This window comes from Mya arenaria, chromosome 5 (genome assembly GCF_026914265.1).
Source record: "Mya arenaria isolate MELC-2E11 chromosome 5, ASM2691426v1".
NCBI lineage: Eukaryota > Metazoa > Mollusca > Bivalvia > Myida > Myidae > Mya > Mya arenaria.
This window is the reverse complement of record NC_069126.1, coordinates 30,807,125-30,834,959: the sequence shown is the minus strand read 5'-3', so window position 1 is coordinate 30,834,959 and position 27,835 is coordinate 30,807,125. Positions and strand designations below refer to the sequence as shown.

At 33.4% G+C, this 27,835-nt stretch overlaps 1 protein-coding gene across 1 annotated transcript; it reads left to right on the top strand.

Moving 5' to 3' along the window:
• On the top strand, positions 1 to 27,057 carry LOC128235278 (homeobox protein Hox-A1a-like). The gene is made up of 2 exons (XM_052950090.1): positions 1 to 719; positions 23,431 to 27,057. Exons 1-2 carry the CDS (start codon positions 104 to 106, stop codon positions 23,784 to 23,786), a joined length of 972 nt encoding a protein of 323 aa, XP_052806050.1. The 5' UTR covers positions 1 to 103; the 3' UTR covers positions 23,787 to 27,057.
• Positions 27,058 to 27,835: the final 778 nt, after the last annotated feature.

The following is a 27,835-nucleotide window of genomic DNA, read 5'->3' as shown; positions in this document are numbered from 1 at the left end:
ACCTTCATTTATTTTAGATTCATCTCAGAAAAGACAGCCAATTTAAGTCTTAGGAATTGACAGAAAGAAGCAATTGTTGAGCGCAATCAAGTACATTTTAAGAATGATGAATTCAGAGACCGATTATACTTTGTGTAATTTAGATGCTCATTCTTACGGGACGGGTGGTTATAACGTGAATACGGGCGATCAGAATGGTGGATCTTTGTATGGGTATTCTATGAATACTCGCTCGATTGACACCGGACAAACAGGCTACTACGCAACCGAAAGTGAAACAATTAATCTTGGACATAACACTGTGGATCTATCCCTCGTGAATGGACATGTCGTATCTCAACACCAAAGCATTAGCTATAACACAAACGTGAACAATTCTATGATGGGCAGAGCAGGATCGAGAACCGGGTACCCAGAACTTGACGGACAGTTAAACACTTACGACCCATATACTGGACTCTCAGCCATTACTTGCGACACTCAAGCGACCCATGGAGGGATACCCCCGCACTCGCCGAGCGCGGGACGAGCGGTTTACGGAAGCCCGTGCATTGATACCATGGGCCACTGCGCAATCCCGAACGGAACCCATAACGGCTACCTCCAGCACTCCCAGATGACGCCGCCGTCACCGGTCAAGTCCGAATCCCCCTCGCCTCAGAGCTTGAACAGCAAACCTTTTCGCTGGATGCAGATAAAGAGAAACCCCGGAAAACAAGGTGAGAAAGTCATAAATAGCTCTTTTTAATATATAAGAGTTTATACTGAACACTTTTTTTTTCAAGATCGTCCGATACCCCACCCCCTTGTACTTCATTAATATTATAGTGTTAAAGTGATAATGCGCTGTTGGTATCTATGCTACTTCTCATAGAAATAAGTACTTTAAAAAATGGTCAACATTCGGCTCGGCATTTAGATAAAGCCATGAATGGTTACAATGATACCTAATTTAAGTCTACATTTAAAAGATAAGTTAAAACAGGCGTGCATGAACGTCTGCTTGTTTGTGTGATGATATTATTATCCATTTACTTATGATTTAAGAATACTCTTGACAAAGAGCTTGGTTTACAAATGACTAAAATATCCAACTGTAGAGTAAGTCTAAATGTTAGTATATGATTAAACGTTCCTCTGTTCAGATATTAAAGTCCATCCATGTAATTCATGAACTGGGGTGAACAAATGTATTTAAGTAAAAATTTAGATTCACGTATTTAGTAAAATTTCTTTGTGTTCGAAGAAGTAGCCAAGTAATTCTCGTATTATAAGAGCCCTTAATCAAACTGGCCATGACAAAGTAACAGGTTCAATGATAAAAATATAAAAAAAAAATATTTTAAATAAATATAATATTTTTATTAAATGAAAATAAGATGCTAATTCTCATTTCATTTAAGTTGTTAATGGAAGTCGTTAATGATTATAAAGAAAATATAATTGTTAAATCAAACAATCACCTTAAGCTAAACTTATTAATGACACTATTCCGTATGTTTACACATTTGAATTCAAGCAAGTTGGCAAATTACAGTTTATTACTATTGATCAATCTTTAATTGATCAATAATTGATTTAATAAGATATAACTTGATGGCTTCAGGTCGATTTCTTAATTCGAAAAGGTCAAATCATTAAAATTTTGAAATAAACGCCACCAAAATACAATCAATAATGGATGATCCCCGTCCTAATTTTAATGTAATAACTTTCATAGTGGTTTATTGAAATCGAATAATATTTAATATTTGCATAAGAGTTTTAATCATAGTGTATTTTTGTGATATATTATGTGTATTATTCTATTTCTATTATTATCATGATCATTATAATTAGTGTTGTTGTTTTTTGTTACTATTATTATGATTATTATTATTATTATTATTATTATTATTATTATTATTATTATTATTATTATAGTTAGAAATAGTAGTAGTAGCAATAGTATTATTAGTATTATTTTGATTTGTTTGAAGTTATAGATGGCCTTTTTATAGAACAATTTTCTTTATAAAAGTGCTCTTTGTTCAAAATCAACTGAATGGCTGTGTGTGCTTAGTCTCATGATGAAAATATATATTCCTTTTTTAAACCTTTGGACATTTCACTGTTTTTAAAATAGTTTTGATGAAAAATCTAATATGCCTATTGGAATCTTTGCAATGCAGTGATAGTGATTTCGAAAAAACAACAAATCACCGTATAGTGAAATAAGTTCTTCTTTGTTTAATGATAAAATAGTTTCAATTTTATAAAATTAACATCTTAAAAACGTACAAATTAATGATAAAAAATTATCTTCTCAGAAAACAACCATAGTTCACAATCTACCGATCAAATTCTTTGATGTTTGGAACAATATGATTACTTGTTTGTTTTTGTGAAAAGATAAATATCCATCTACATGATCTGTATAATAACGGCTTTTGTGTCATTTATCTGATGCTAAGACAATAATGACAGCGAAACTGCGAAATTGCCTCAAACAAAACTCCCATATTGCCTTGACATGCGACTTTTCTAGCACGAGACATAACGAACGATCCATATCTCCGTATCTAGCGAATATTGTTTCTTGTTTTAAGTTCTTAAGACAAAACGGTACTTGTTTAATTTTGTATAATTTTTAGATATTAAGGACATTCCAGAGAATGAATTAAATTATTACCAAATTTGATTAACCAGTATTTAAAAAGATAAATTCAAATATAAGTCATGTTTAATTCATAAAGACTTTTGAACACATTATGAAGATGGTATTTTAGCAAATGAATAATAATTTTGTCGGAAAATAGCTGATTGAGCTATTGTTTCTTGTTATCATATACCCGACCTTAAATAAAGATTATTCTACCCTGTATCTTGAATGAATGCAATACAATAAAATGCAAGTAAAACTACCCCAGTATCTTAAATTTCTATGACAAATTGCTCGAACCAAAAACTAACATTGCTTTGAACAAAAAATTGTTGGCAAAAAAAGAATTTGTTCGGAAAACTGAAATGGCTATTGTTTGTTTTCGTTTATAAGCAAGATTAATACTAAGCGGTCATGCTTTTCGATTGTGGAAATCATTCTACCCTATAAACATCCAGCAGATATTTTAAGAGAAGCACCCTACCCTTCCCATCTAAACCAAAATCGCCGCATTTTGACATCACAAAAATCCCGTTCAAGTCTTCAACATTGTTGTCTAATCCCGGTGGACATATTCTCAGCAGCCGGGTGACGGGACACTTTAGGGAACACCAGGGGCTCCAAACAAACTGTTAGGATTCAACAACTAATCTTGTCCGTTTAGTGCCAATGACTGTCAACTTCCCGCGGAGAGCGGTTGAAAGTTGCTTTCATAGAGGCAAAACCATTTGCGGCGCCTTTTTTGGTCGGTGTCGTTCCAGAGCCAAACATGTTTCAACCATTTTTCTGGTGGAGTTATAAAACTAATTTTAACGCACTTCATCAAACAGTTTGTATCTTAAGTCGGTGCTTTTATAAAATACAATTTAATACATAGGATACTTGTTCAGTTCAGTGCAAGATCGAAATATATTTCACCGAGTAAGAACTAAAAGCTATATTTAACAAGTAGTGCAGCAGTGGAATATCATTTTTATTTCAATGATAAATATTTATAACTCCACGGAAAACATATAATATATTGTAATCTCATTTAAGTGATTTGAAAAAGTTTAAAACAAATTAAAAAGAATTCAGCATGGTTCGCCTAATAGAGAAATTCAGATAGCCTATTTTCACAGTTTCCTGTGATTAATCAAATCTGCGATCAGAACTCCGCGGCCATTTTTCATCGAAAACAAGCTCGGATGTATATGGGCGGTTTACAATGTCAGAAATCCTTACATTTAACTACGCTGCAAGTAGATCGCGTATAATTTTAGTTTATCAGTTAAACCTTCACTTTTATAGTATTAGGAATATTATTTATCTATGCAATAATACACTTTACTAGGAATTCATTTCAACTTGTACACACAAATTACAAGTTAAAGCGCGACATTTAATTTATATTATTATTATTAATAATTTTACGAACTACTTCTGTTGATATACCGGCATACATCCGCGGTTGTTTTCGACGGAAATAGCCGAGGAGATCCGATTTCAAACCCGTTGATAACAGGATGTGCACGTGTTTGCATACATGTATAAAATTCATTAACAATGGGGATTTATACACAAAAATTAATTTCCTGAAAAGGATGGGAACATTTTGAGATCATTTCAGGACAGCAAATATCGTCGCGACGCCATCGACGAAATGTTTAAATAATGTTAAGATCTGTTTTGAAAGCAAACTTGCTGATGTTTTAATCATATTTAATGAGCTCTTGAGTCCAATTGTCGTTGTTCCGTTCAGAAATACTGGCACAAGTCTTCGTTGGGTAAGAACAAACACTGTGGGGCGAAGACTCTTATTGGTAGTATGTGTATATATGGGCTCGCAGTAATCCTGTATGTTTAATGTACACATAAGCCTGCACAGTATTGTCCTTGTAAAACAACATGTTCAAACAATCGATTTAGGCAAAAATAAAATCATTTGCACCTTAATATTTCATATCATGTTAGTAGGAAAATATAGTCAATATAGTAATTTGAAATAAATTAGTCACTTTTGACGTGAGCTGACCAGTACTCAAAAGTTCAACTCAAAACTTGTTTTTTTTTTATAATTAAGATGTGGGTTTAGCTTTTAAAGAATGACTCTTTCAGTTTCATAGATGGACGCGTCAGTCATAGTTAAACAAATATAACACGGTTGTAGCTCATAATTGAAATAGAGGCCTTAATAGCAATTTTGCGCTAAGCCCCATTACTAAGGTTTACGGATGGGCAGCGGGACTGAGAATGCTATGTTGAATGGAGAAATTATTATACTTTAAACGAAAATCACCATTTCGTTATGGTTAAAGATTATTAGTATGTTCTTACATAAATAAATGGTTTGATGTGACGCTCTCGTTAAATTTGTAAGTACATACTCACAATTTTTGAGTTTTTAGTGGTCTACAATATAGTGTGTAAACTACCCAATCACTGGGCCAGCCACGCTTCATCTGATTAAAATTAATAACGGCTGACCGCTGTTTTACTGAAATAGATGAAATAGAAAACTTGAGAAATACAGCCTTCTCATTCGACAAAATATAATGTAGAACAATAATGACTGTTTCCGCAACCCATGATCATTTTCTGGATGACGATAACTTAACAACTTTTCAGAAGTAATTTAAAGTGACATACATATTATTTGAATTAATGATCTTCATCGTGTCCCGCTTTAAGTGCATTTCTTGTACATTTTGCATTAAAGCTGGCAGGCAGTAACATAAGTAACCTTAAGTATACAAAGTGTTTGGAAGTCCATTAACAGGTGTGACTATCCTGGTCTGACTTGGTGACACGCCATGTAGGACACGTTTGTTACATTAATGAATTAGAAATCGATTGTATGCGATTGTCTGCCAAATATGTTGTTCGCTCAACGTTTTCGACAACACATACTTGTACAATCCACTCACAGGATGAAAGCGAAACGGTTCTATGTGTCGTTAAATGAACAAACAGATAGAACGGTTTCATTTTTGACCCCTTCGAATCGAACTTAACGTTTCGTTTTTGACCCATTCGAATCGAATTTATGCTTCGTTCTTGACCCCCTCAAATCGAACTTAGGTTTTAACAACGAAATTATTTTACCTAGGGCTTGACGATTCTGAAAGCGTGGATCTTTCAGAAAACACAAATGGTCATATTGAAATAGAAATTGAATATTTAGTTTGAGCGTATATGTCTCGGTTGAATTTAAACTGTCTGTTTACAATGTAAATAAGAGCAGCGATGACTACGCCCCGCCCAGTTTCCCACATCCCTGGTCTTTCAGTTCAGTATATTAAATTCAAGTCAGTATGCATAACCAGTATCACAATTTTGCTTCGTCTTTCTGAAAACCATTTGAATTATTCAATTTAATCTCGTCCTTAGCCTGATGAGTGGACCCCTTGCATTCAAGACTAAGTCAACTCCAACATAGACATCATTTAAAATGATTTCCGATTCATTCAGAACTATTAACACAAATATATTATTTTTGTTCATTGTGAATTCATTTCATTTACTGAACTTACTTATGCTAGCACGTGTAAGCTGGTTTTATTTTTCAAAAAACGCTATGTTTATTAAAATTTGAAATAAAATCATGGCTATGAATGACAAGAAAAAAAGTATTAGATTGCGATAGGACGTCATTATTATAACAATTGAAATTAGAATTTTGTTTTTGTCTGCTATTTTAAATATCTAATATTATCTTTGCCGCCTCCTTGCTCATCTTCTTTGATTATAGGTTGGCTGAAATGCATATTAGTATTTCTTTAAAAAAAATATAAATCAATTAACCGAAATACATTTGTATCCATGTTGTAATGTATTAAATACATGAAGAAGAAAAAGATATATAAAATGAAACCGATAGCTAAGAATAAATGAGAGAAGCATCATCTTTTTGTCGGAGATGTCCTTTAAAAAAACATGAATGAAGAAGCAATAAATATCTTAAATACGACTGATATTTAAGAATTAATAAAAACACGCATCAATTTTGTTTTGTCTAAGAGGTCCTTCAAAAAGACACGGATTAAAAAGCAAGAAATATATAAAGTACGACCGATATTTAAGAATTAATAAGAAAAAAACACATCAACTTTGTTTTGTCTGAGAGGTCCTTCTAAAAGACACGGATTCAAGAAATATAAAAGTACGTGCGATATTTAAGAAGTGATAAGAAAAAACAACATCAATTTTGTTTTGTCTGAGAGGTCCTTCAAAAAGCAACGGATTACACATCATTACAGCTGCGTAACAACAAAACTCATCTTAAATGACAATGTCCCGCATTCACAGGGTCCTTACAGTTCATTAGGCGCCCAAAATACATCCCTCAAACCTTAAATGTCGTCCCCACTCCTACCATATGCTGACCTTTATGCGACAATGATGATAAATGTTGTCCTACGAATGTCCACCTCCTAGGCCAGGGTACAAATAAGGGCACCAATAATGACCAAATTACATGGGATCGATTTCCTATTAAATGCACTATGGCTTTTTCCAAAAGTGGTCATCTTGATTTGTTTGATCGCGTCCTGGACAAGCGCGCTGAGACCGGCTTCTTTGATATTCAGACCGGCATTATACGGGATAAAGTTTCAAAGATGGCTAGAGGTTGCTGGTCTTTTCACCAATCTTGTCAGATTTTCTTGTTAAATACTTGAGAATGTGACGCAGTTGTTGATCTTAAGAAACTAACATGTCCACTTCTTGTCAATCGCGTAACGTCTGAAAAAATGTCTTTGATTCTGTTATACTGTTAAATGTTTTGAAACAGCAGCAATATCAAAAACAACAACTAATGAAAGACAAAAGACGAAATATGATCATTTAAACATTATGTATCGGTTTTAAATACATATACCAAGAAAATAATAAAAAAATGAAAATGATTTTTCCGTATAAAAATGCTTATACTAGAAAAAGAAAAGCTTGCAATGCTACCAGGCATTGATGTAAACGTTAATTTATAAAAATGTTTGAATCGTGATATCTTAAATTAACTCTACATTGAAAATTATATAAAAACTACACAGGAAAAAACAGAGCTAAGCGTTAATTCCCGAAACAAAACAAAATATTCTGAAAAAGTCACAAACTATTTTTTGAAGACAGGCCACTTACAATTGAACTTGATACAATACAATAATAAACTTTGAAGAAACTTTTTTTTAATAACACAATTTTTATGAATTTTGAACAGACGAACGAACGAACCAAAACAAAACACTACACTGAATTTGCTGCATTAGTAAGCGTACAATATTGGGACGAATGTTCGAAGCACAGTCATGGATAATAAACTAGCATCGATCTAGGAGAACATACGATAGAAAAAACACTTATCTTAATTAATCCGATAGGGAACTCTACTTTTGCGGTCATCGATACTTGTTTAATTATAACATCACGTATATATGATATTTATTTTCCTATTTCATAAAGTTAATTGTTAAACAGTATACAAAAAAAGTGTTTACACAAGGCGGTTACAGTAATCCCCATCTTTATTCAAAGATGAATGACTATGTATATCCTTTATTACTTTACATGTGCAGTGTGTATTGATTTGAGTATTATATTGCATTTTCTCCTTATTGCAAAAGGGCCTTTATCATATATTTCATTTAGTTTCGGGTATTCAGTATTTCCTGAAATTCTGATGATGTTTAAGTTTGGGATTTTAGTAATCTGAATCGATTTTTTTTTTAAGTTTTATGTGTCAAAATTCAACAATTGCCTTTCTCTGAATCGAAATCAGAGTCAGGATACCAGCCAATATGGGACTACGGTTTTGACGTCTTGACACTCCGACATCGTAATTCCTTCTAATAATATCCCATGTTGTTCCATTTAACATGGGTCAGCATGGTAAAGCTATAATCAATGTGCTTAGAAATACTTCATGGCTGCAGGATAGTTTATTTTAGAATTAGGCTCTTGACCAACATGGTGTGAAATCGCATTGTTGGTGTTCGTTGTTTTATGCAGTTATTTGAGTCTGAAATCGAAACGTTATTTTTTCTAAATATGTGTCTAAGATAACTCAAATACATTATTCAACATCGAAGTTTCAATGAATATTATATTTTCGGCTGTACTCGACGATTCTAGGTTGTATTATACACTTGTTTTATTTTCCAATGAAACTCAATTTAAAACATTTTCGACACAAAAATATCTAAACATGATGCATTTTTTTCTGGAGGCAATGATCCATTATCCGGTAGTAAAGCATACATTCAAAGGGGTTTTATGGCGACTGTTCATTAGAAGCCATATAAATACAATGCTGTCAACGCAGCCCCCGCTACCACCCCCATCCCAACTACCCCCTGCACCGGTTTGAATGGATTTATATCTGTATGGACCACTTGGCAATACTAAGTATGGACGGACATGTAAACTACGCTTAAATGAAGTTTGTTTTAAGGTCAATGTTCTAAATGCCGTTGGTCACAATTGTAAACTTTAGCCGCAACATATTTATTAGATACACTTACAAAACATGATTTTTTGTTTCATTTTTTTCACGCAAAACTACTCATAAATATGAACTACTATATTTTTTCCCATTTTTCAATTTGATAGCTCTTAGTTTATAAAACGCTATAGTAACAAGTGACAATTTTTCAAACTTGTGTCAAAGAAGAAAACCTCGAGTGTCAATCAGGTCGGCTATGTTTTTACGAAAGTTAAATTATGGTATTTTTTTCTAATGACTCATGAAGCTTAAATCGCAATGTCACGCTGTCAACAACTGATGGAGTTTGATTTTTATGCATATATTTAATCCAATTCACATTGGTTTATGTTAATTTGAGGTAACGTTTATAAATAGTTAAAGTACTAAATGTAACCTTATTTAAATCCGGTTTATATGCAAAATAATTCAGCGGTTGTTTTTTTTTACTTTTGACAGAACGGAACAGATTACAGCTTTATAAACGTGTAGCAACACAGTACACAACCCTAGGATCAAAGCTTATATATGTGTGACCTTCACCTCACATAATGCATGACGTCACACAAGGGATGTTTTTGAACAGTCTCAATCAAATATAGACTTGTATTTTAAATCCATTCCCGTTCATTCTTCGGGGTACATTTTCCAGAATGTATATATAAATAATTATATTCAATAGATTCTAATCTGAAAATTCATTTTTAAGCATAGCAGAAGAACTTGTGTGCAGTATCCATATATAAAACAATATATGATCGAATTCGGTCAATATGCCCCTGATTCAAACAGTTAAATACATACAAAACAAGTCATAGGATTCAATATGGGCGGACGTAAAGTAAAATAAATACAGTGATACATACGGCACATATAGGGGCATATACAAAACACATTACAGCAGCCCTTGGCTTAGAACTACCCAGAATATTTTATTAGAAGCTTGGAACAACACAAACAGATAAAATGTCGATAGGTGTTATCTTTTAATTAGCAAAATATTATCACTTTACACGGGACACATTCTACAAGACACTCAATTTCCAATTAAGGAATTCTAGACACACGAGAAAAACATTAGGAGAACCAGAAACCGTTATATTAGCCAGGTTTTCTCGGGGAACTGCCGTACTCTCCGAGCGACTTCGCTTCCCTTTAGGATAGACATATTTCTTTGCGGCATCAAACTGAAATTGCCTCCCAAATTTCCGTTCTTGGTCGCTAGGGGTCGCGCTTGGTGTCGGGCCCGCCGCCGATGATAAATGGCACCCTTAATTAACTCGCCACTCGTGTCAATTTTTGCAAAACACAAACTGAAGACTTTGAAGGATCACTTCGGGGGCTCCTTGAGTCTCAAAACAGAGGAAGGAAAACTGCACCCTGATTCTTTTTATTATTGTTGTCACCGTTGCTTTAGATATTAATGGTCCTGGCTTGAAAATTATGATAGATCACTATCATTTTTGTCTCGTTTAGTCGCTCTTCAAAGACCAAGTGATTTTAAGGGAAGTTTCAGGAGTCTGAGAAGTTTCGGCAATAGAAATTTAATCCTCGATTTTCGGAATTTCACAAACGAGCAAAACTTTAAATTGATGAGAATATCATTTAAGACTACGTGAAAGAAATTAAATACCTAAGACCATTATTCTAAACGTTTTGTATTTTTGGTATTTCAACTTTTTATGTTAATATTTTTGCCAAATATAGCATGTCTCTGATGGCGTACAACAATTGGATTATTTATGGAATACAAAATGGATATGTTTCATCTTCGGTTTTCATTTTGTAAAAATAAAATTCTGTGATAAAAAATGGTTTGATCAAATCCTATATGTATAGTTTAAGCACTAGGAACAAAGCATATCTCGATCCCTATAGACGAAACTAAGCCAACAAAAAAATGAAGAAGAGCTGATCTAGCAACAAAAATATTGCCTTATTTTTGTTTAACTTTTAATTCGAATGAAAATCACTGGCTCAATACTATAGCATAGCCAAACAGGAATCGCCCAAAAATTAGCAAACTTGTCGGAAGTTAGTGTTTTAGCTAAAGAGTTATGAAAGGGTGTTGCCCAATGTCCTTTTAAGGTAGCACCATTCTGTCCTCTTGGAGACCAGCATGTCCACACTCATGCCTTCATATAATTAAATGCTTAAGATAATCACATATGTTTTTTGTTGTATTAAAATTAAAAATATATATATTAATAAAAATACACACAAACTGGACATAGTTGGCAGCAGACACTTATTATTGCTTAAATTTAGCACAATTTCTTACATTTTCAGTGAAATCTATAATATTCAAATTCTTTACAGCCCGACACACTTGTTCCTTTTCTTCCTAAGCACACTGTCCCACGTCTACAGCAACCTGCCAATTCTAAAACATAGCAAAAACCATACAAACATGTACGGATTCGAAAGACTTCAACCTTTCCATTTCGTGCCTCAAAAAAGCCATCGTATCATGTCCTGGCTGACGAGCCGAAAGACAGAGCCAATGGTTAAAGTATCTGCAGGCTATCAGAAATGTTTTAAAATGTAAACAAGTTTAGACAGTCCCTGGTATTATGGAACTGTATACCATGATAATTTAGCCACTTCACTCCGGATCAAGCCATAATCACTATGTTAAATGTGACACATTTCATGTAAATTCGGACTGGTTCAAGAAAATGTGGAATTTCTGACTGCTATTGATGAATAAATTACCATTTCGTGTGTACAAGTCTAAAACGATCAGGACAATACGGAAGCTTTCAGACAATTTCGAAGAATCCTTCCTGAGATTCCAATTTTGCTTTTAGAGATTTCCTTGTTTCCGGGAACATTTTAGTAACAATAAAAAAATAGATTTCGTTTTGTCGGTTAGTCTTGACATTAAACATTAATTGCATTTGATTTCATTTTTACACGCACATGTTTGAAAACATTTCAAGTTCAAAACATGTCAACGTGGTTATGTGTCAATGTATATTGTACATTGCCCAAAGTTGGATCTTAATTCCCATGTTTTTCAACATTTTTTCCTCGTCTTTTTTTCCAAAAATATAATCGATATAGTTAACTCAACAGTCCTGTTTATTTTCGAATATTTTCAAATCGAATGAAAAATGTGTTATTTATCTCGAAAGAAACTGTATAATTGATTGTTTCAATGGCGTAGCCACGAGTGAATTATTTACTTTTATTCTTCGCAAGGTAAAATATAATGGGATCGTACACTAAAACACACAATTTATTAATTAAACTGCGTGCCAAAAAAACGTTATACAGTGACAGTTTATTGTAGGTTTACGGAAAAGCGCCCCAAATTGAATGCGAAAATAACGTCATGACGTCTTTGAATTTTTAGCTCAGCCCCACGCGCGCTGACGTTTGATTTCGAAGTGAGAGAGGGCTTCAATTTCAAAATAGTGACTAATATCAAACTGATATTTTCACTATTTAAAACATTGAAAAATCATTATTCTCTATAAACCAGCGAAAAGCAAATAAAAAAATCTTCTATCTGTTGCTTTGTTTACGGAACACTTAACTGAACTTTTCACAACCGGACGGCTGGGAAATATTAAAGTCTCATAAAAAACGCAAATGCTGACCAATCATGCAAAACAGGCATTTATCAAAAGCTGTTAAGCGCCATTGTCATAATGCGATATTTTATTGTGCCGCCATTAAGCGGTCTCGTCCGTATACAAATGTCCCGGTGTTTCCCGCCATTTCTACCGGAAATGCTATGCTTTTAAGCGAGGGGATACACATAATGGGTGTCGTGTTGGGGTCAGCTTTATTGAAAATTATAACCACAGAACATGAAACTATTGGATTTATTCCACCGTGCATTAAAGGGGCTTATTCACATTTTATATACGGCCAGACATTGACGTGTTTATTCCGTGAGAAATGTGAACAAAACTACAGTCGAAACTGGTTATGTCGAACTCTGTTACCTCAATGTTCTGGTAACGAAGAGAATCTTACGATTGTCTTGGATTTAGTAATACGCTTTTTTGTTTTTCGGTTATATCGAATGTTCGTTATCTCGAAGTATTTTCCGAGGTCACAACGACTTCGTAATAGCGATTTTGACTGCACTTGTTTTTCAATGATAAAACATCATGAACACTTCCATATCTGGCAGTTGCTGTTTTGTGTTTGTTCATGAAATTGTGTTAGATAACTCAAGTTCAACAAGTGTAAGAAAAATCTTTGCTAACATAAACAACAGTGAGTAATTCTCTTTAAAGGAACCTTGATATAATCCATATGCATTCAGACATAGCACTTGTACATATTTAATGAGTGGTATAATCTTGTTGCGATTTCAGCATTGATTACAATATATAATTCGGAAATTCTATTATATTTTCAAACCAACACTTCATCTTTATTTTATTATGTTTGGCCGTTGCTTTTATAATATGGCCAAGAAGATGTCTGTTGTCTCTTTTTGTTTTGATAACCGAAGTGTCAATCGGAGCACCTCGGCCATTTTCTTTCAACATTTTCCGTCGTATGGCGGAAATGGCCGAAGTGTTCCGATTGCCGATGCGTAACAAACAAAAACAAAGTAATAGAACTCGTACTTCTTGCGTTTTCTGATTAATGGTCAAAGCCTCCCCAAGTGGTCATCTGATTTGGTGTATGATGGATGATACGTACCAACCATATTGCGATCCATTTTGGTCAGTCTGATTAAATTGCTAACGGATGACCCGTCCGGCTATATTGAAACCATCACTCAAAAAGACAGCTTTCTTAACTTAATAATCACTAAGCTATCGTAATGATATCTTAATTAGCTACGGTAAACCAAAGTTATTTGAAAATTTTCTGACGTCACTGATGTAAGTATGTTGTTACTTAATAAACATAAATATCGTGACTTTGTAAGTGAGTTTGATATATAAAATGTGAAAACTTAACAAAAATGTCATACTACCGCGAATATCTTACCTAAGGCAAATTCATTTATTTGATTAAATATTTGAATACTTACTGATTATTGATTTTATTTCAAATTTCAAATACGATTCATATAAAGACCAATTATATCTAGCCATTTCTGATTGTCGTAAACAAGATCTCTTTTTTTGTACAATAGAGCATTAGCCGCGTAAATGAGTATAAAAAGACAATAAAATAATTGTATAAAATCAATGTCCGATACAAAAATCAATAATCGATCACTGTCAATAATGTCCCCGACGTATATATGCACTGTGTTCCACAATAACTGTCAAGTATTTTATTGTTTGCCTTATTATGTTTTCATTGTTTTACCATTATCTGAAAGTCAAGATAGGTCAATTAAATGCTAAGCATAAAATATATTTTATATACCGGATATAACACAGAAATCGAAGCACAGTCATCGATCATAAACAATTAGCAACAATTTCTTGCTTTGTAAATTCGACTGAACGGCGTGAAATGACAAACCATTTGTTTACAAAGTATTTATTATGCTAACAGCATAAATGGCCAAAAAATACAATATAATGGTGTCTGTTTTTGTCAAAGTTCGTTGGATGTTTCAAAGCGGTAATCCTTAAAGTCTAAAAGAACGCTCTATATTGTGCTTTTTTGTTGTTGTTTTTTCATGGCTTTTTTGTACTGTTGTTGAACTGAGTTGAGTTGAGTTGAGTTGAGTTTGAAAATAAAGGTCAGGGTTGGTATCCAATATACAACTTAAGTAAATCTTATGGCCATACATCATTCACTTTATTCACACTATTGGTCAGTTAATAATAACAAGTAATCCGATTAGCTTCATCTTTCTTAGATCCATTTAAGATAAATATTGAAACTTTGAATACCAGCCCAGGTACCTCAAGATTAAGCACAAATTAAAACATACGTTTCCCTCGTTTGTATGAATAAACAATGATGCGTTTCTTACACAATTAATATGAATGGTAATAATATCTTATTATTTGGACCACGAATTAAAATCTGACATTAAAACTACTGATAATGGGTCTATGAACCGGCCAGGTCGCCATGAGAATCGCTTTAAACTGTGACGACTATTCAATAAATTTTTCGAATACCAAAAGCCTTAATAAGCCAACGTAACAATCAACGCGGCTCCACGTTTTATTTATTTGTCTGAGGAACGGATAAATCAAACTATTAAAGTCAAACCAGCAGTCAATTTTAACTCTTTTTTCTTCTTCTCTACATGTGCAAGCTGTGTTTTTTTTGCAGCAGATTGAAATTGCCATACTATTGAACAGACCAATCAAATAATACGAATGGTGTGTGCAAAATTGTTGTAACTGTCTGAACTTGATGAAGAACTTACTGTAATCTTGCAGGCAACTCTCAAATGGTTCGATTACAAATGTACGTCTATTTGTGTATGAATTAGGCGTATACAAACTTGCGTATACAAACTTGTTTGTTTTTCCATTAACCTGACAGACGCTATTTTTTTTCGCCCCGACCCTACATAATTTTTAATGCCGTTGTGTGAGTTTATTTTCGTAATTTCCTAAAAACTGTGCTTTTTTATTGAACATGCTAAATTTTGACCATTTTATATTTTTATTTTTTTCCTACAATTTTCCACACAAACTTAACTGGTGTCCTATTTAAACTTTTTTTGTGATGTAAAATTAATTTTAATTAATAATAACAATACCAACAACTTAAAAACTAACTTAATACGGACAACATGACGACACCATTATGCTATTAAATTATTATGTCAAAATAGTTTATAACGTATAAAATGTCATTTTATAGGGAAATGTAGGCAAAATATGTCAAACAATCAAAATGCTATCTGGTGAAGTGACAACACGAATTGACATTGTCGCATAATAAAACCCATCAAAATTTACCTTTTCTTTTGTTTTTCTTTATATAAATGTATTCATAAATTCGAAATAAAACTTGTGTGATCTTCAACTATACGCCTGTCACATGAAAGGTTTATTTTCTTTGGTCACAGATTGAGGTTGGTTTATAAAACAAAACAAAAATGGAGACTTTGAAATTATGAAAAAAATTAAAAATTAACTTGTACTTAAATATGCAAATAATCGTCGTCTAAGACTGTCTTGTGGATATTTGTTCATCATTTTTTGTCACGATTTTCTAGTCATTGATAGATTTGCAACCGAAATTGAAACTTCCCAGATGTATATCGATTATCCCGCCCACTATACATGTAAAGCAACAGATCAAAAACAAATCTCATTGGTATCACATCTATTTTGTAATTGCATCATCTTAGAAAAGTACGTATGGTGTAATAGATCAGCGGTTATAATTTCTCTTTTCATATTGGTCTACACTTTAACATATTCTTGAATACTTTGACATAAATTTCATCGTATAGTGTAGTTCTTCGGGGGTCGTATTCAATAAATAAATATGACAAAATCTTAATCTTAGGAGAAAAATCTAAGTGTTTTCATTGGCCCATCAATCTTATAGTCCAATCAAAACAGCCAGATTTCATTATAATGTTTAATTTCAATCTGAGATCTGAAAACGGCCGCTGGGATGGTCTTCACTATACAACTTAAGTCAATCTTATGGTCATACATCATTGACTTCATTCATCGTATAGGTCCGTTATTTATATCACGCAATCCGATTAGCTACACTGTTCTTAGATCCAACTAAGACCAGTATTAAATACAACTCTTGACTTACAATGTAGAATGCGACACTACATTCAAATGCATACGGCAGGTGTCTATGATGAAATTACATATTTGGATCACTTAGATAAATCTGGATGAGGTAAAACTATGAAGAAAATGTTTCCAGTTTTTAATTGAAATATTGAAACCTGCTGCAAGTGATTACGAGTCAAAGTCGCGAAAACTTACACGTGATTCGGATGGTGATAACACGTTCCTGCACGTGCTATCACGTGACAAAACTGACGTCATCTATTTACAATTTGTTAATGTGGGGTTGTAATCGCCCATAAAGTGGATTCCATTATCCCTTCAGGGGAAACTTGAAATATTAATCAAATGGAAAATGTGTCCCAGCGATCCAACTGCTTGAATGACAGTAATTCAAGATATTAGTGGTATTGGTCGGTGAATCTTTGTTTGTGCAAGATATTGATATTGTGAATGCTTGAAAAAGACTGTTGCCATAAAGGAATATAAATAAATAGTTTATGATGAATTCATTAAAGAGACTAGCTTATCACTTTTTTACATATCGGGTATTTTGTTAGACATTTATAACTGTAATTTATGTTTTACACCGGTCGTTACTTTAAGAAAAGGTATAAAATAAAACAAATGGCAAATGAAAATATTTATATATCAAAAACTAAATTTATATTAAGATGTAATCGAACTATACTGTTAATAATTAAATATTTACTTTCGCTGTTAAAGGGATTTGTTTACGTTCTATATGGTCAGACATCGAGAAGAATATGTGAAATCAAAAGAAAATGCCTTTTTAATGATAAAACATCAACAAAATAATAAAGCTCTAATGTAATTATATATCAAATATGACAGGAAGGCTATTTTGCCAAAAAGCGTTCGTAATGCTATTTGAAACTGAATGTTTTTGGGAGATTTACAAAATTATATCTAAACAAGTATATGTCAGCTGCTGTTTAATGTCTTTTAATAATTGTACGTAAAATAACTGAACTTTAACGAAATATATCGTTTCCGACATTCCCAGTTAACGTATCCCTTTAAGAACCAGTTTTAAACACAGCGTATGCAACAAACAGTAAAGGCGAGACCGGTGATCCCTGTCGCATTCCAGCCTAATGAAAGTGACTTTCAGAGTCGCCCTGCAATATTGACACGTAATTTAAAGCAAATACTGAGGGTGATTTATAGCGCATAGGGGACACAATTTTACCGGCTCTGACGCCCAATTCCCTGTGCCATTTCTGCTGTACCCTCGATTCATCATGAGTTGTCATTCCGGAACATTTAAAATTGGCAAAATAATGAATCAAAACTATGGAAACGATACGAATAGCCGCGAATAAACTATTTCTCTCATTCTGAACTCTCAGAATTATTGTGTCAAATTCTACAAACAGACTTGTCATATACCAGTGTGTGTGATGCGGTAGATAATTATGATTATGTTGACTTTTAGAAACTACTTAACATCACCGAAAAGAAGAGTGTTTTTTTGTTTAGTTTCCTAATAAAGGTTTTACAATGTGTCTCCTTATAACAATCATTATCTTAATCATGAACAGTGAATCTATATCTATATTTTATTATTCATCTGGTTTATCCAATGAATCAAACGATCTTAACACTTTAAAAAGAATTCAACAATATTTAAAATAACATTTTGAAAAGAATGCACGAGACATATAGGGAACGTTTTCAATGGCTAAAATGGAAATAAATAATATCAAGAAGTGTTCTTACAAGTAAATATTATACATTTAAAACAAATATCAACAGTAACTAATTAGTTAGTTCGCTTTGGTAAAAGTTAGCCAAGATGTTTATCGATTGGTCATTTTAAAGCCATACATTAATATCAACCAATGAAATCATTGTGTATATCTTATCCTAGATATATACAATTGACTACTGCAGATGTTGACAAAATTACTTAACACCAAAATAAACAAAACAATTGCGCTGGAAGGTAAACGTGTACTTTATTACTGTTTTTAAGTGGCTCGGTTCTAAGCGCACAATACAATAGCGCCCGAGATCTCCATTAAATCTTCTATTGCAATCCATAAGCCATCAGCTACAAAGCAATATGGCTCTGGTCCATCCATCATTGGTTAAAACAAGGCTGTCATAGGAGACTGCTTGTCCCCTCATAATTAAACACACTTTTAGACTAAAATGGAAAGTAAACAAGTCCATGGCATCCTCTGAACGGAACTGGTGGATGCCATGTTGTTTCCCAAAGATACGTCATTTGTTGACACTGTTACTTTAGGCTTAGACTCTTTAATACACTGCTGGGGTGGAGAAAAAATACTGGACACGGTTTGGTGTTTTAAAAGACCAGAATCAACATAAATAGTTGAGACTGGGACCCATTTTTTCTTTTTCTTTTATATTATTAAGATATATCCTTTTCCTTACTCATTTTCTATAGTATTTACATAATACCTCAAATCAGAATCAGAAATATATTTCTCTTTTTTTTTTGCAAGAATAACGTCATGTTCCGTCTGGAATAGTAGTTTTGACAGAGCGATAGACGAGTTGACTAATTACAGAAGAAAATATTAGCGAAAGACACAAATGTCATACTATTGTTTTGGACGGACAATTAATCTTTAAACCTAATCCAATTTGCTTTTTCACTTCTCGGCACCTTGGGCTTTGCCGACTGCAGAAAGATAGGGTGCAAAAATGATTGATCAACAGTCGGGTAATCAGATAAAAGAATCCAAAGACAAAAGACAGATAGGCAGCACAATTAAACTGCTAGAAACTGTACCTACCTTTGATCTATCGGTCTTATAGTAAACAGATCAGGAGTGTAGAGTCTCGGAGTTATTTGAAGACTAATACAAAAGCGATCCGTCTCTTATACGGATGTTCTTGATATATTTTACAAGCAAGGAACAAGCAACCGATGACCTTCTGGTCCCAAATGAAACAAAGACTCCTGTTACATCTGTAGCATGGGCGCCACTAGCATGGATGCAAAAAAGTCATGTTCAAAACAGTAGCATTGTTTGATGTTATGGCAGCTTCAGGCAGTAGTCTTTTTGTTGTACAGAAATAGTTAATACTGCGTGGCATTGTAAAATGATTAATCCATCCATTAACAACAAAATGGTTAATGTTTTTAATAATAATAAGAGGTAGAGAAAAGCTTCTTTTGTTCTGTGAGATTGGATGGATTGACTATGCGACTCACTGACTAACAATATTTGTAATCCGCCGCCGACGTTACCGTTAAGCTGTTGGTCACAAAAAAATCTATATCCATTAAAACCAATATTGAGCACGGGACTTTGATAACTATAAACTGGAAATTTAACTGTTTTTCATAAAATTCAAGTTACACGTTTTACACTCGTATAACATGACGATTTACACTTTGTGTTTTTTGGATATGTTTATATTAAGTATGTCGCCAATGACTATATTTGAAATGGCCTTAAGCATTTATATGCCGTTTTTTGCCATTTTTTTTTTTAATTTAAACTTAAATAAAAAAAAATCAGAAAATGAGACGTCACACACTCATTAAAAGATGTGAATAACGTAAGATTAACGTATATTTACCATAGTTTGTTTTAGTGCATTCACAATTTGCATTTTTGTTTCATTAAGCAAAGAACCAAAGACCACGATGAGTTTAGCAATTTCTGTTTTACGGACATTAAAAATATATAAATTATACTTTACAATCCTTAATCATTGCACAAATTCTTTGATGTGTGTTTCTTGCATAAATCTGTAATGATTAATGGTATAAACCTGTCATAGTCGCTGTCTCCACTCATAATAATTCGACATCAGTCGAAAAGGGGTGATTAAAATTCAAATTAAACTTTCTTTTGAAACGTTTTGTCTCTATGGTATAATTGGCAAGGCAATTATCTCTACGTTAGTTAATAAGATACAGCCATTGCGTTGACCTTAGCGTGGATTTCTCGTATAATTCTAAAAAAAAAGAATATTTAATCTTTTATGCAATAATGGGTGAACACGTTTTTGATATTGTTGCCATAAGTGTTACTCTTAAATGTCAAACCACAGTTGTCGAAGATGTTCACATGATGTTGGGCCTTTTCACAACATATTGCACGAACAATCACCATTGACTGGAGAACCGATATTCGATTAAAGAACTTTATTTATTTTCGAGCTCTCATTTATACAACTTGGAGCATATATGCCTTTGATATCGACCATGCATTTAAATAATTAAACATAAGAACAGTCTACCTAAATCGGAACTACAGAAAATGACACAAATAAAAGTATTTTTTTTTTGTTCAATTTGTGGCTACTGAGCCGATAGTTGAAGAACAGATACATTTTTCGACAACAAAAAACGAGGTCGGTGGTTTTAACCGGTTTTGAACAGCTTGATTCAATACACAATTCTCAAAATGCTAAATTGATGCTAATGATTATTTTTTGCCAGTAAAGCTTTTCTTTCATGCATACAATATTTGTATTTGTTTTGTGTGTATAATGATGAGCTATATATGCTAAATAACCATTCTGTTTTCTTCTGTTATTTTCTGCTTAGTTCTGTTCTGTTCTGTTCTGATGCAACTCATTGTCGGACATTCCCGTTATTTGACTACCCTCTGAGTCTCACCACGCACTTGGTGTTTCCATTTTTGTATGGGCAAATGGCAATCAAGGATTTGTTTCTAATTTTCTGTTCATAAATAGTACGTATATCGATTCTGACGAATGCACCAAAAGTAATTTCATAGAGTTTGTTTCAGTCGGTCTATTTTTACACCAAGGCCTACTTATAAACTAGTGTAAGCAGAAAAAGGTAGCATAAATATATTTGGTGTTTGCATTTTTGTTTTGTCCGATGACATTCGAGGGTTTTTCAAATTTTAGGTTCATTAATTTTACGAAGGTCGATTCTGACGATTGCAATAAGTTAAGAGTCCAATGTTGACGATCTACAAAGAGTTGAGCAGGCTACCTCGGCATGCCTGTCTTGTATTTTGCCAAATTTAAACGCTTTCATATACGCAATGTTATTATGGGTGCCGTTAAAGCTGATAGTAGATAACGTCAACAATGCAAATGGTATTTCCGAAAGAAAAAGATCAGTGGTTTACATGAATCATTTCTTTATACCATCTGACATCATGTGTCAAAAGGCAACCTCCACCGCAATTCAAAAACCTGAAGAAATTCAGAAAATTCTTCTGTCTTATCATACACACCGAGTGTCAGTGAGTTCAAGAAAGGTCGCTAGTGCATGTTTGACATACGTACCACCTACGAAATACAATGACACCTTGTAGAAAGATTTGTTTAAACATTGTTTGCATTTTCAGAGCAGTATGTGGATGTAGTTTTTTGTCGATGATGTTGAATGTGTGCATACCAGGAAATAGTGTGGTGGTTTTCCGACTAGCGTTGTAAATGGGAATGTTTTGAAAGTAAACATACGGGATAAACTAAGCAACCTGTCCTTTTAAAAACCTGGCTAAACCCCTATTATATATTTGAATATTTCTGTTTTATGCACTCGTGGTAAACATTGTTGGCCGATGCCACTTCGGAAAAAAAGAAAATGAAATGCTGGCATACTATAGCATGTTTGTGAAAAAAATATTGCAGACTGAATTAATTGCCTTTGTTTGAAACATTGAAATCTTCGTCAGCTCTATTATTACGTGGTTGTTGATGTTTTAAATCAAGCTATAGTTATGTACATGTCAGGAATCTAAACAAAATGTCATAACCGATGTTTTAAAACTAGCTGTAAGACCATTTCATTTACAAAAGTCGTGTAATACCTTGGTTAAGGAATGTTTCACTCAATAAATGTCAATCTGTTGGTCTTGAGTCGCATGAGTTTGTGATTTTCAATCTACTTCACTGTTAAGATCATGTTGAGACGTAATGACTCGGACAGTATGTTATACAAGCGATGTTAATTAGTTAACCATTGGGTGGCCTACGATTTCTGATGTGTCAATTATGAGAATTGGTATTTTTGTGGTGAGATTGTTTTCAATGTATTGACTTCCGATAAATTCATTTTTTACAGTGGCTCATGTAGTTTCTTGTTAAACTGTCTGTACAATATTGAAGTAGTTGTCAGTCAATATGGTAATGGGTAACTTTTCAAAACGAATTCTGAGGCAAATGTGTAACAACATAAATAAGATTTGTTAGAGTTATTTAAGTCGAAATAAAACAGCAGCAATTAGCATAATGGCAATGAAATGAAACCACAGTTAAAACCGACATACATGAAACATCCATAAAAAGACAATTAAAACATCATTGAAACTCCGAATTTAAATATTTTTGCAAAAATCAACGAAATAAAATGGGATAAACTACAATTTAATGGATGCATTACATATAAATGTGCTTACACAGACGAACTTGTTAACTATACATGTATTTGCTCACGCAGTCGAACCCAGTTGGCTCGAACGCACAGGGACCGGCGAAAATACCTCGAGCCTCGGCAAATTCGGACCAAGCGTGAAATTTCACCTTCAGTATAAAGATTCGGCCCTTTACATCCAGACTGAACCAACAAGGAAATCGAACCAAACGAGTTCGAGCCATCGTGGATTGACTGTACTATTGTTCCATAAACAAATATACTGCATATTTATAACGACTGTAAATCTAACGCTCGCTCTTTCTGTTTTCAGGTACTGTGCCCCCAGTAACCAAACAGGCCGAGTACGGCTACCCCACAACTCAAGCGACCCCTCAGACCGGCGCTGGTGCGAATATGGGACGAACCAACTTCACCAACAAACAGCTTACAGAGTTAGAGAAAGAGTTTCACTTTAACAAGTACCTTACACGAGCCAGGCGCATCGAAATTGCTGCGTCGCTTGGACTAAATGAGACACAAGTTAAGATTTGGTTTCAAAATCGGAGGATGAAGCAGAAGAAGAGGATGAGAGAAGCACAATTTAATGCGTCAAACAGAGAAAACTGTCAAATTGGACTCGATTCTCTTGGTGTGACTTCTTTAGCAATGTGTCAAGACACGAGATAAACCGGAAGTGAGGTCTACCCATAAGAGGACACCCTGAATAAAGCATAATGTTGTTTGTAGAATTCCTTACGTTTTGGCCTGTTGGCTGAAATCACGTGACTAAATTGCATTTGTCAATACGCGTTAACTAACCAATGACTGTACTGTATCTAGTCAAACATGATCACGTGACCTAGTCAGTGGTCACGTGGTAATAACATTGGACTGCGTTTAAAATGTTGAGGTGTTGTGTGCATCGTCGCGCATAGTCAAAGTGCAATATACTGCTCCAATGCACGTGGGCTTTGAGATGACATTTAACGAGCATTTAGCTTAATGATCAAAAATGCTGCCTAATAGCGGACGGAAGGAAAACAAATTGTGACCAGAACATACATTGTCAAGTACAATGTGTGAACAAAGCATAATACCCAAAGTTGTCATACAAGAATACCTCAAAATACCAACAGACCCAAAACGTTAACCAAAAGAAAGATTTGGACTGGAATATTCTGATATTGAAAATAGATTCGTTATAGTCTGTATGGAATTGGTTTCTGTTCTTATTCATACAAGTTATGTTTACAAATAAATAATAATCTCACATTTGTTTGTGCAAATACAATGACATTGGATGTCTCTGAATTGAAAGACATGTTTTGTTTTGAAATAATCGTAACAAAAAGTTTTCGATGAAGAATATAAGAAACATTCCGGCGGTATATCAAGAGAAGCCAGGGTTAGTGACCACGTGACTTCAAATGGGTTATCACATGGGTCACCACGGGCCACACGTGTAGAAGCAGATAAAGCATAGTCTTTTATAGGCTGAGAAATATTTTAATATATTTTCTGTCAAAAAGGTTATTTAGAAATTAACGTCACTTACTTGTTTGTTTACATCGTTTGTGGCCCGTGGTGACCCATGTGAGAACCCCTTTAAATCACGTGACTCATCACCCTGTAAGTGTTAACCATAAGGCATTGCAATTGTTTTGTTTTTCGAACGCTCATGTATTTCATTATCATACACATGTGTATCTATCTAGTCATGCGTAGTTACTATTTTATTTATTGGATACCGGCGCGCATTGTTTTAAGGGCAAATATGTATAAATTTTGCTTGAAAACTTAATTGTTTCATTTTCTTTTAAATGTCTTTTAAATACATGTACTGGAGGCAGGGTCTCAAAAAATGTGTATAAATAAAGCCATTCATGTTTAGATGTGCTCACTCCATAGTGAAATTCAAAATTAAAGAGTGTTTACTGTAACATATTGCTTACCATTATTGATTAAAGCGTGCTCTCTCACAGATTGTTTTTATGTTACACTTTTTTTTATTTTTTTGTCTTCGAATGAACCATTTTTTTGCGTTAATGTCTGAAAACCTGTAATATTGGACTGCTGACAAAGAACAGGTCGAACTTGTTCAATTTTAAGTTCGAAAATTGATTATTTATGGCTAAAAGTTTTACTAACGCTTTAAGAAAAATGAAATTTTCGGAAGTTTTTCAAACAATTGAGATCTGTTCTATTGTGAGTTATCTTATATGATTGCATTGAAGGCATTGGTGCCCAGCTGATTCTGAGACGAAAAAAATGAAAAAATGGTCAAGACTGTCAATCTGTGTGAGAATGCATCTGCTTTAAGAGAATATGAACATTACAATGTATGAATTAATACAATATTTCTGGAGTGGTATTCAATATGCAACTTAAATCAATCTTATAGTCAAACATCATCGACTTCATTCATTGTATACGCCCGCTATTTATATCACACACTCCGATTAGCTACATCGTTCTAAAATCCAATTAAGACCAATATTGAATATCACCCTAGAGCAGAGTGTCAGCTTCCATCTGTTTGCTGGTTGAAGCAATCAATGGTCCTAATCAAAACCAAAAAATATTTCGATATGGTTCTATCATATTTTGCCATTTAGTCATACACTTTTGGGTACATACATATTTTCATTAAATTTAGCGTTTTAAATGCTTATTATAGAGTCTGAGTGTTCTATATTTTATATTTATGAGGATTTGAGTGGAATTCGTGAAGGGTTGTTTTTTGTGCTCTATGGTTTTAATTTTCATATACGCTCACTTTATTAACTAATTAGCATAATAACAAATGCATATCTTATTTTCATATATATCGACTTTTTTAAATCTTATAAATATGTTTTTATGCCTTAATTTGTTTTTTATTCGTGCATTTTTTATTGTTTTTTTAAAACGTGCTTTTACTAAAATATTCCACTATGCTTAAAATGTCTGATCCATGTTTACATGGTTAAATACCCTTATTAAAAAGAGCAAAAAGAGTATTTAACATATTAAAACATAAGTTTTTTGGTTCATAATTATGACGCATGTTATATATGGATGTAGAACAAATTACATTGATATTACGATTTGCATTTAAAATGAACTCTTAATATATAAAATGCAAAAACACACATTTTACATTTCATGTACCTTATTAAAACATAGTTTTGTCTTTATAAATATGACGCATGTTGATATATGGAAGTAGATCAAATTACATTGGTATTACGTTAAGCTCTTAAATTGTACACAGAATTAACACGTTTGGAAATCATGAGCTGGGTTTTTTTTATTTTAGATAATTTTCTGTAACGAGGATTTTTTGGGCATTCTGTGAAAAATAAACTCATTCGTTGCCGAATTAGGACAATCAAATTTGTAACGTTTTGACCGTCTTTAGTCGTAAACTTGTTTTTCGTAAATATGTGCTTTTTATGTCGCTCTGTTCTGACACAAACATATTGCTTGAAACACATGTAATTCTTTACCGCATTAAATGTTATACGCTAAATTTTGAAATAAACAAAACACACACGAAGCACACACTTATTTCTGAATAAAATGCATTTAAGTGAACTCATTTCTTAATTAAAAATGATTTTTTATAAAAAAAAAATCTATTTCTTTTCGAGTTTTTTTTTCTGTGAAAATCTTACATTTTTTTTCTTCTTTTTTCAGCGTTAAAACATTCTTTAAACTGGCCTTACAGATAAATGTTTATTTTTGTTGCGATTTCTGTGTATTTGTCAAGTTGAAATGGTTTAGTTATCTAAATTGCACATTCTAATCACGTTTATGTAAATTGCATTGTGTTGTATTCATGTAAAACCATTTGAAAGAGCCCGATTTTATTGGAACTTATTTTGTTGTACTGTGACCTTCGTTACTTGACGTAATTGCATTTATAATTACATTGTATGATGACGTAAAATATTAAACATTGTTAAATTTTATAAAATGTTATTTTTGTTATTTTCCCTTCTCGAAAAATAGGTCCATCGAAACAAAACGAAATTCTAATATTTACATTAGAATTCAGTATTTTTGTTTTTAGCTGTTTATGAATGGGGTCAGTGCCCTTAGAATTGTGCAATCAGCAAAACAAATGCATACCATGGAAAATTAACCTAGCCAGTTGGTTGGGGTCACATAGGCAAAACTCCCTTACAATATACCTTTGTCTTTGAACGATTTTAAGAGCCAACGATTGCGCTGAAACATATCGGGAATAGTTGTTAAGCGATGTTGAATTTTAAACCCATGTTTGGTGAAAATGTACACCTTACGGGATTGTAAATAGGGTCGAAATCATTTTCAATAACAAAATGCGGTCACGTTTTTCGTATTATGGCAGGAGCTACTTAGTATAATAGATAGATGACACAGATATACAGTCGAAACCCGTTGGCTCGATATTCCACGGACCGGCCAACATACTTCGAGCCTCGGGAATATCGAGCCAAGCGAGATCGCTAACTGAACATGTATTTTTTTTTGATACGTTAAAGAAAGTTTTGTTGACCTCGTTGTATGTATAACCATTCATGAAATCACGAAATCAAAGGGTCTTTTACGCTCAACGGAGTTGGAAATATGAAGGAGCATCGGGCAAAGAATGACCACTAGTCAAAGTAAACATAACGTTGGAAATAACAAGGACAAGTCTAGTTGGAAAATAATAAACGATGCCCCCGTTTAGAGGCCTTACAGACAATTAACGTCACAGAGAAGCATGA